At 40.5% G+C, this 10,530-nt stretch overlaps 1 protein-coding gene across 1 annotated transcript in view; it reads left to right on the forward strand.

Moving 5' to 3' along the window:
* LOC104082558 (cell division cycle 7-related protein kinase-like) overlaps positions 1 to 1,080 on the forward strand; it is a gene marked incomplete at its 5' end in the record, with an annotated part of 4,545 nt that extends 3,465 nt beyond the window's left edge. The window contains one exon of the mRNA XM_009585728.1: positions 704 to 1,080. Coding sequence (XP_009584023.1) covers positions 704 to 1,080 — 377 coding nt within the window. The remainder of the gene's footprint in view (positions 1 to 703) is intronic.
* Between the last annotated feature and the right edge of the window lie 9,450 nt (positions 1,081 to 10,530).

Here is a 10,530-nt window from a genome sequence, read left to right on the forward strand (position 1 = left end):
AAATATGCCAAATAAATGTTTTCTACAGGCATTTGGTTAGAATTCTTGAGGCAATGTTTCTATTCCTGCAAAATTTGCCCTGGAGGCTTAAGTCAATATGACTTAATATTTAGATGATGTAAACCTTGCTTTTTCTCCCCCTGCTCAAGAAGGACTAGTAAAAAAAACAAAAACAAAACCCAACAGATGGCCTGTTTAAAAAAAACAAAACCACCACCACCACAGAACACACAAAAAACTAAAATACCATTCCCCTAATTGTTTGCAAGCTAAATGCTGCAGCACTTGCTACTGGAAGTGTAACTGACAGCATTGATTTTCATTCTCCAGACAGAGGTGCAAAAATTGGGGTATCTAATTTTCTTCAGTTCTGTTAAAATGACAGTGAAATGCAAAAAGATGGTGTGTGGGGTGGGTGACAACCTGTCACTACATAACTTCACAAACAAACCCAAGCAGCTTTGTTCTGAGTAGAACTGAGACTATTAGCCTTCTGACTTGCTGGGGCTATTGCTGTAAAACATGGCTGGTTTGGAAGAATGGGGGGGTTGGATTTGGTTTTTTGATAGCCTGGTGTTTTGGTTTTTTTCTTTTTTAATGCTGGTTACAGTTCAAGACATGAAGTTTCTCTGAAACAAACTTAGAAGTTACAGTTGCATAGAAAGTATAATAAACTGTTGCTTATTGTAAATTTTTTTTCTAGGTAAATCAGTTCTGTGTACCCAGGTTGTCCCAGCACAAAACTTAAGAACCCTCTGTGAGAAGTTGAGAGGAACAAATAGCAGCTGTAAGAGAGCCCAGGGTGAAGTGCCCAGCAAGTCTGTAAATGACTCAGCTTTGCCAGTTGCAACAGACAAACCGTGTGCTCCTGAGACACTCAGAAAACAAATTCAACACTTGAAGAGCTTTCAGGAGGGTGATGGTGCTTTGGAAATGAAGGCAACAGACATGAAAGGATGGGATCAGGTTCCTGATGAAGCATATGACCTACTTGATAAGCTACTAGACTTAAACCCTGCAACAAGAATAACTGCAAAAGAGGCTTTGCTGCATCCTTTTTTTAAAAACGTGAGACTCTGAGAAGATACCATATTCTATTATCGCTTTCATACGTTTTATGTGGAAATGAGATACAGAGGTAGTTTTACCTTGTTGCCCTCAACATTTACACTCACTGAAATAACATCATCACACTGTGCACAGAACTACTGAAATTTTATCTTGTAGAGTTGGACTGCAAATGTAAGTTTACTTTAAGAAATACTTGCAGATGTAAAAATTACATGAACATCACTAACATGGTCTTATCCTAAGACACTGCTGAGAGGTTATTGCTGTGTATACCTGTTCTCTGAGAAAGTTGACTTTCATCAAAAACTACAAAGAAAGAGTTTCACAGGCTCTATCCTTAATTCTCAAGATATTCCCATAAAATTTACAAATTTGCCTTAAGGTATGACTGAAATAAGAAAGTGCTTGAGAGACTTTTTTCCATACTTGCGTATCTCTGCTTTGTTCCTGATTAGTACATGAGGGACTGAAAATGGAACGAAGTGTGTTAATTTCGTTCAGACTATTTTCAGAGATCGGTATTACTTTGGGGGTATTGCTAGAGGAGGGGCCAGGTGCTGGAGGTTATATCATCAAAAGAAAAGCATAACTGTTTTAAAAGAACATTTTTGTTCCTGTCTGGTCTTTCCTACTTAGGCAATAGTAATAAATGCAGTTACTCATTTTGCATAGCCCATGTTTCCTCAGTGCCATGGGTAACTGTCAATATTCAACAACTACTGCCTTCAGAATGTCTTATGTGACATGCATAGGTTTGATTTCTGTTATGGAAATTGTTGTGTTTTTTTTTTTTTTAAAGAATATCTGTTAAATAAAGGATTTGTTTTTATAACTTCAGAAGATTGTCTGGAGATGCTTCTATAAAAGTTAGTCATGTAAGGTTTTCCTGTGGGATGTTTCTGTTCAGGAAGAATTATGCACATTTGTTCCCTGCATAAATTCCTCAGTGATAGAAAACACTTTTCAGATAGCTCTAGTGTATATGACTGTCATAATGGAAGTATCTTAATTATCAAGGAAGTCTTAGCACAGAGTTAGAAGCTAGCTTTGTCTGGTCCTAAGTAGGAAAAACAACCTTAATAACGTCTAACCCCATACATTCAATGTGCAAAGTAAGTTACATTATGTTCAGCAGAAGTTACTCTAAAACCCTTGATAATTCTGGAGACTGAAACTTAATACAGGGTTTTTCCATGTACATTTCTTGAAATGCTAATGGAGTTGTTGCTATAAGAGGTCACAAGCCATTCTGAGAAAAGATTGCTGCTTTGATAACTTTTGTATAAGCCTTCTCCTATGAGCTGGTGGTTATAATAGTGCAAAGGTCCTGACCAGGGCTGGGGCTGAAGAGACATCATTTCAATATACTCAAAATCTTGAATACATAGAAAGTGATGGTAATGTTGCTCTGTTCCTGGCACCAGCTGTTAGAGAAAAATATTTGCAGATGTCAGAATATTGATTGCAGAAAATCTTGAAACCCACAAGACCCTGGGGCCCAGGTCTTAGTAACTTTTGCTGTTTATGTAGTTTCAACACAGCACGTCACTGAGAAATTATTTATCTAAAGGAACTGTGGCCAAATTTGGCAAGCAATGCTGTCTGCCAGTGTCTGCAGATGTATTGTTTCCTCCTACTTCACTCATGCTGTCTATGGTCTTATGAGAGCACTAGCTGACAACAAGCAAAAATATGTCAACTATCTATTGTGAACTTTCTAAACGACTTCAGCTTTTTAAGCTTTCCTGCTAACCACAGCATTGAGCAGCTCCTTGCAGCAGGCACTACAACAATTAACCACTGCAAAAGTTTTAATAGCCAAAAAGGGAAAATCATTGCTGATGGTGTTTTTACCAAAACATTAAGGGTAAATAAAATTCTGTAAGGAACAATTCTAAGCTCAGTATATTCCATAACAAGCTAGAAGAACACATTGTTATTCCTTCCTCCAGATAGCTATTTATTTAAAACCTGGAGAGTTGTTTTGGGGGAAGGATAAAGTGAAAAGAAAAATGTGTTTGATACAAGCATGTGCTTATGAAGTACTTCTTGTAGCACTCTACAAAAGAATGAAAGCCAGAAGTAAAATGTTAAATGCAATGGGCTCTCAATAAAAAAATAGAGAGAGAGAGAGAGAAAATTAAGGAAAACAGCAAGAAAACACTAGGGGTGAGAGTGGTTGCCACTGAGTTTTCTGCTTCTCTCTCCTGTGGTTCTAAGAATCTCCCAAAGCCATAGGTAAGAGCCAAGTACCAAGATTCCTTTAAAGCTTAATTACGTGATTTGAGATGTTTATAAATTGAATGTGAATCTCCTACCATGACAGCTGCAATTAGAGGAAACTCTGCACAGAAATGACATTGCTGCAACACATGTTCAGTGGTTGTGAGGCCGCAGCTGGATTACTGTTAAGTTCTGGACACCATGCTATGACAGGGATATTAATAAATTGGAAAGAAACCGAAAACGGCAGCAAAAAGCAGCATGGACTTGGAAAGATGAAGAGAAACTGATACCTAGAATCCTGAGAACAGAATGCTGGGAGCAAATCTAAATACATCTGTGTGTCTAGCATAGGGAAGACTAGCTTATTCTCAGTACTAAGCCAGGCTAGGTGAGGAAAGTGTAGCATGTGTTCAGTTTATGATATTTTTCCTAGTTGTAAATGATAATTAGGAAACAGGAGGGCATCTTATTAAGAGTGCCTGAGGAAACACCTGCAAAACAACAGCGAAGTTTTTCTGGATAATACTGATAATAAGGGATAAATGAAATTCTAAATTCTATTGAGTTTGTAGTCCTATCACTTTTGAGATTGGACTCAATGAAGTGTTTATTTAAAGCAAAATACTATGTGGATAACAAAATAAGTGGGACATCAATATTCTGTCTGAAAATACTCAGTATCCTCCTTATTTTATGTATTTGCCATATTCTCTGTTTTCCAGAAAGTAAAAGCAATATGGAACCAATATACAGCCAGGACTTCCTGTGCAGATGCAAAAGGCTCCCCCAAATCTTTGAGTGGCCTCTTGAGGCCACCAGGTGTGATAGGACCCAAAAATGTTTCCATAACTGCTCACTATCCAGCCAAGTTCCTATGGTCAGGAGCCATGTTGAACCTTAAGGTAAAACATGAAGGAGACTTTCATTCCAGCGCACCTCTGACATGGGTAATCTAGCAATCAGTGCATTGTGGTTTTGCAGGAATAAAACACACATCAAACGCACGGTGGGCATTGTAATCTGTTTTGGCTACAGTGAAACATCTTATTTTGGATATGACTGCCAAGCAAAAAAATCTTTCCTTTACAAAGATGATAAATTTTCCTAGCATCTTTCTGACCATTACATTCTACTAGTCAGCAAAATACAAAGAAAAAGAAAAAAATCTTTAGAGCTTGCCTCAAATATTTGTTGGTAATGAAGAGGTATGTTCCTCTTCTGAACTAGATGACATATGTAAAAGAAAGCGTTTGCATTTAGCAGGGCACACCTGAAATTTTCCTACCTCCTGAAGGCAGAGCACACAAGACAACAGAAGTCAAAAAAAAAAACCAACAGTTTTCTCCCATTTGTTCAATTTATCACGACATTTCAAAGACACTTCAGCTATGGGGAGAAAATGACTAACCATTGAAGGCACTTCATAGAACAACACCATTTTAAAGGAAATTAATACTTAATGGCTTCATTAATTCCTATTCTATAATGAAACAATATATCTCAATTGGTAGGCTTATAGCAAGGACAATTATCTGAGACATTACTCAAGCAATGTTCTTACTGCAGCATAGTTGTAAATGTTTTGTTTGCCGGGGGGCAGGGGGAGGGGTGTTGTATGTTTGGTTTTTTAAAGCACATAGTGAATTTTTCTACTAATGTAGCCACAGCATGTTCACTTCAAATTCCTCTTGTACCTTTTCCAGAAAACAGAACATGTACCAGGTCAGCAGCAGTACATATGTGGTTCATACTCCTTTCTGCTCTGCGTTCCTGGCTGGCCAGTTCAAGGGGTAGTAAATATTTAAATTGGCAGCCTGCACGCAGTGGGTGGAAATTGGATAGTCCCTTTGATCATACGCTTACAAAGGCCAGCATATAGAGTTTTGTTACTCTGGTAACAAAAAATTTCTGGTACTACTGAGGTGAGGGTCCAGTAAACTGGGTATTTTCCATCAGGAAGGTACAGCATAACCCAGAAGGGTTTTTAAATGTGCTTGTTGTATACTTAATGCTGCCTCTCCATGACTCAGCCCTTTTTACTTTCATGTCCTTTGATTCTGCAAGAATATTATCCCTATACAATGCTTTATTGTATCATGTTAAAAACTAACCCCTATAAGCATTCCAGAGTATCCCCAGAGTATTGTTTATTCCATTTCTGGAAAGACTTAAATCCTCCTGTGAGGGGGAAGAGGGTGGTTTTGTTACATGTTAGTTGCTTTCTTGCATAAAGTTCTTCCATGGTTTTCAGAAGAATCAGATTTTAATCTAAGCCCTAATTATATCTTTGTTTCAAAAATATTAGTGCTAAGAAGTGTTTTACCGAAGGTGTCCATTCAATCCATTTCTTTTATATGGCACAAACAAACTACTTGTCACAAATAATGCATAATTAGTTTTACATCTTTATGTGAAGAGATAGGGATGTAGCCTAACAATTGGAATATTTGAAGAAAATGAACTTTTTATGATGAAAGGTTATATAATTTGGTTTAATGAATGCCACAGGTCATGTCTAGCAGGAGGCAGCTCATTGATAAAGTCTCTCTCGTACTTTCCATTCCTGTTTCCTTTCACCACCTCTCCCAAAAAATCCTACCAGAGGATCAGATTCCTGCACTCTGTGTTGCTGTAAGGTATTTGTCTTTAATGATTCTTTTGCTGCTTTGAACGTTCCTGTGCGTTATGTCCAAACCACCAATTATTTCTGTTTCCAGTTGTCCCATGAGTCTCTTTGGACTCCTGCTTCTGTTCTACTGTCCATTTGCTTCTTTCAAAGATCTCAGGTTCCTTATCAAAACCCCTTGCTTGGACTTGGCAGTGTAGGTAAGAAATTCTAGAGTTCTCTGTAGCATTTCATTTTTCTTGTCCGTAGTCTTGTCTTATCTGATCCGGGAATACCAATTTCAAGTGAAAGAGGAAGTCTAACTTCTGCTGAAATTTCTACTACGTGTCTACGCACCTGTCTGTCTTAACACTGGGGGAAGGTGCTGAAGTAAGACAGTAACACCAAACTCAGAGGACACAAAATGCTACAGCCAGCCGCCTTCTTGCTTCTATAAACAAATCAACACCTTTTTCCTTCACCAGATTTATATTCAGCTACAAAATTTGTTTCAAAGTTGCTTTCAAAACTCCCCCAAAAGTTATTCTGCCTTCTGATTGCCAGCCCACTCCCATGGGCTGCCTTAGCTACTCGTGGGGCTCCTTCCACATCCCAGAAGTGAGTGAACTGCGATGGCTGACTTACTGCAGGGGGGTACAAGACTCAGATCAGGGATCTTTTTGTTCCTTTAGTACTTTTTGTTTTAATGGATTGAACTAGGGTAGTTTACCATGGACAATTCACTACAGCACAGAATTGTCCTGCATGCAGCTTATAGCCAAGCAGTTATCGCCTGCTGGGATCCTTCGCATGTGCCATCTGGCATATGTTCTCCATTGCAGGTCTGCTTGCAACTAGCTCTGTAACTTGAGTCACATTCATTACAGTTGCTTCATGAAAAAACAGTATGTAGTTTGAATTTATAGGTATTTACCCCAGTTGTCTTTGTAAAAATCGCAGTATGGAATATTCTCTTACAGGCAGTCTATTCTGGCAGGGGAGAGAGGTTTGAGTTACCTCCTGGTTGCTATGCTTTTCGTTTGCTAAAAATCAATTATTCAATTAATTTGATGCATTATGACTTAGATATGGTAAATCTCCTAACAACCAGAAAAACAAGGACTGCAGAATCCCTGGTAAATTATTTTGGACATGGATGCAAATATACTGGACCAACAGTGCTCCAGAACTGCATTCCCTGGCCTTCTTTCAGAGCTTATAAAATACGACTTAATCTAGGGCTTTTCCCTGAAACATTCCCATAAAGATTCATCACCTACAAATTTCATAGAGCACATAAAACTGATTAATAAAACCTACTGTTTCTAGCCATTTTGGATCCTAATGAATTTGGTAGAACATTACTGTGCCACTTCAGCTGATTGCTGCAAGCTCCTGCTCTCACACCACCTTTAGCACTACATACTGATCTTTGGAGATGAGAGTATAATCTGAGAGTATAATACATGCTTTGCACTGCCTACAGCCTCCCAGTAAAACTTGAGGTAAAAAATTAAAATTATTCTACCAAATCAATTATTTTTCAAGTGCTGACTGACCATAATCACAGTTTGTGAGATGGTAATTGTTTTGTTCTATTGTGTACTAATTATTCGAAAGGGGTAGCCATACCATCGTGCTTACAACTCGCTGGTTTTAACCCTGTAATATTTGTATACCGGGGCCATGAAATGCTGAGACATACCACACATTTAAATTGTAGCTACAACATCTATATGTCGGTTTCAAGCACCTCAGTACATGCTAAGCTTTGGCATGCAAACCGGAAAATTAGATTTACCACACAATTTTTAAATATTAACGTCACTCATCTCCTATTGCTAGTGTCAGCCTAAGGGAAATGCTAATTTGCAGCGTTCAAAGAAGTCTCAGAATATCCAGGGGAGAAATTCAGTGCTGTGATTCAGCCATGTGCATGCTGTTTGGGTTAATCCCAGCAGGTCTATTTTGTATCTTCCAGTGCAACAAACTGGAGTTTGGAGAATAATTCCTCCTCATGATTTTACTGGAAAGTATGAGAAAGGCTTCTGTAAAAACTGGGACTACATTAAATAAGAGGTCAAAAGAAAAATTCAGGTAGCACATGAAGAAACACACCTGCAGTCATTACAGATGGTGGGAGAGGAGTGCTCACCTCTCAGAGAACAGGACAACTCTGATCAGCGGTGCCCTGAGATGGCTTCGTGGCCTCATTTGTGTGTGCACGTGTGTTTCAAAAAGCGCTGTTAGGTGCCGAGGCTGGGGTAAGTCAGCTCTAGATGGCTGTGCTCGTTCTCTTAGCTTTATGTGCCTGGATGGCAGCATCCCGTGCCCATTGCTTTCTGGAAGTCTGCTAAGGAAGGGGTGGAGGAAAGTGGGGACGTAGTGCTAAGCCACCTCTGCTAGTTTCAGTTTGGGGCAGGGGCAACTCATGGTCCCAAAAGCACTGCAGCTGGCACAGTTTAAAGTGTCCCGTATGACCGAGCGAGGGAGCTGCGGATGCAGAGGAGCAGCGCTGCCAGCCACAGGATCTCAAGGTGCTGGTTACCAGGAGGGCAGCTCTTCCAGGGCACCACTGATGGCCCAGCAGAAGAAATCATTCTTCAACAATTAACATTGGTCCAAATAATCAGCTTCAGCAGCTCCCCAGACCCAGAGAACATCACAGCGCCACGCGCGGGTGTTTCCTCACGCCTGGGGCCACGCAGGATTTCGGGGCAGGAGCTGCAGGTGCGGAGGCAGCGGCAGGGAAGTGCCCGGTGGGGCATCCCCCTCCGCCCACCCAGGCCCCCGCTCAGTGGGAGCAGCCTGCCGCCTCCCCGACGCTGTCGGGCCCTGCACACAACGCGGGCAGCAACCCTCCCTTTCTCTTCCCATTAATCTTTTCCAGTTTATAAAACTGACAAACAGAGGGTAATAGATGGCTTTTAAAGATATGCAGCTTATTTATCAGGAGGAATGGAGTTGGATACAGCAGCACAGGATTTTTTCCTTATCAAAACAGATGACGAACTGAAAGACGGATGCTACCAGATACCACAATAAATTCCAATTCCCATCAAACAAACTGGAACGAGTCATTAACATCCCCCTACTCCGACGGAGGGAGATCTTCCTGTTGGTCTGCGCTCCTACACTGGGTTGACTTTTTTCTTGAAGTGCTCCACATAGTTAACAGAAACATACTATTTGTTGTTAAGCCTTATTTCCCTCAGTTCAGAAATGAGTCCTTCTGATAGCAATAAGCAAAAGGTGTCGTGTCGCCCCCCGCCTTTGACTTCTCTATTCTCCTTCCCAGAAATGAGTTCATCAAATTCATAACACGTAACTAAGTATACCAGACCTAAGCACAGGAGGGACCTTCAACAACTCTTCCAAAACTTGCTGGCGACCAAAGAGTCAGAAGAGTCCTCCAAGTTGTGTTCCTTCATTTGCGTGGAACAAAGCAACAGCTTCCATTGCCTGGGAGAACAGAGCTCAACCGAAAGGCTTCAGACTAGTGCTATTTTGCTAGTAGCTTTTCAGGTATCACATCAGTGTCAGAGCAAGAATGTAATTTCCTCTAAGCATTTTCAGGCACAGATTTCTCAAAAGATTGTCTTTGACCCTGCTATCATAAGAGCTAGATTTTAATTCAGAATTTTATTATAGAATAATATATAGAATATACATACACAGACTATTCCAGCTAATAACCAGCATGAGTACAGAAAGAGTCTGGACAGGCAAAAACCAGAAGCAAATAGATGAGATGGAAACACACAGGAGGAGCAGCAACAAAATGAAATGGGAATGGAATTCCATCCAAAAGGGAGAGATATTTGTTTCCATAGCTTGGAGGAGTAAGAAGGAACAAGCCCACTGCAAGTTTTCACAGCCAGAGTCCCTCAGATAATTGCATGAATACTGGTCAGCCTACGCACTGAAGTATTACTGAGCACGCTACACTGTCGGAAAGTGAAAAGAGAACACTAAGCATTTTGTAGGCTATTTCTATGCTGGGGCAGGTGTGCACCCAGCAGCCCTGCAGCCCCCATCCCTTGCTTTTCCAGACTGGAGACTTACATGAGCAAGCTAGAGCTCCCTTTTAGGCTGGGGCACCCAAGGTTCCCCCCTCTGCAAACCTAGCATATGGAGAGAAAGAAAAGGAAGGGAGAAAGTTTGGGACTGCATGCCTGCATCTTGCCCCGCTAAGCAACAGCAGGCTGAAGCTAGGGAACAAACTCCATCCTGCTTGAAAAGTGCTTCCTAAGCATAACCTTGTGCAGTAAAGCACTCAGAATAGCGATTAAAACCAAAACCACTCCCCTTACTTAGCAGCCCACGTCAAAGAAGCTTAAGCACATGCCTAAAGTTAAACAGATGTTTAGGTTTCTGCTCAAGTGGGGCCTGTGCTGACTCTGCAGTATTGCAGATTTACAGGACTGACCAGCAGCAGCTGCAGGCCCTTAATTCTGCTGGTACCTCTGCTCTACTGATATGTGCTCCTTAGCATGCACATACTGCAAACACTGACTCCGACGCCAGATTTCTGTAACATACACAAAGCCATAAAAGTACTTCTCAAATTATAGCAATCTAGTTGATTCAAATAAAGCACATAAATTTACTGAAAATTAAATATATAT

Source organism: Fulmarus glacialis, unplaced genomic scaffold (assembly GCF_000690835.1).
Source record: "Fulmarus glacialis isolate BGI_N327 unplaced genomic scaffold, ASM69083v1 scaffold42989, whole genome shotgun sequence".
NCBI lineage: Eukaryota > Metazoa > Chordata > Aves > Procellariiformes > Procellariidae > Fulmarus > Fulmarus glacialis.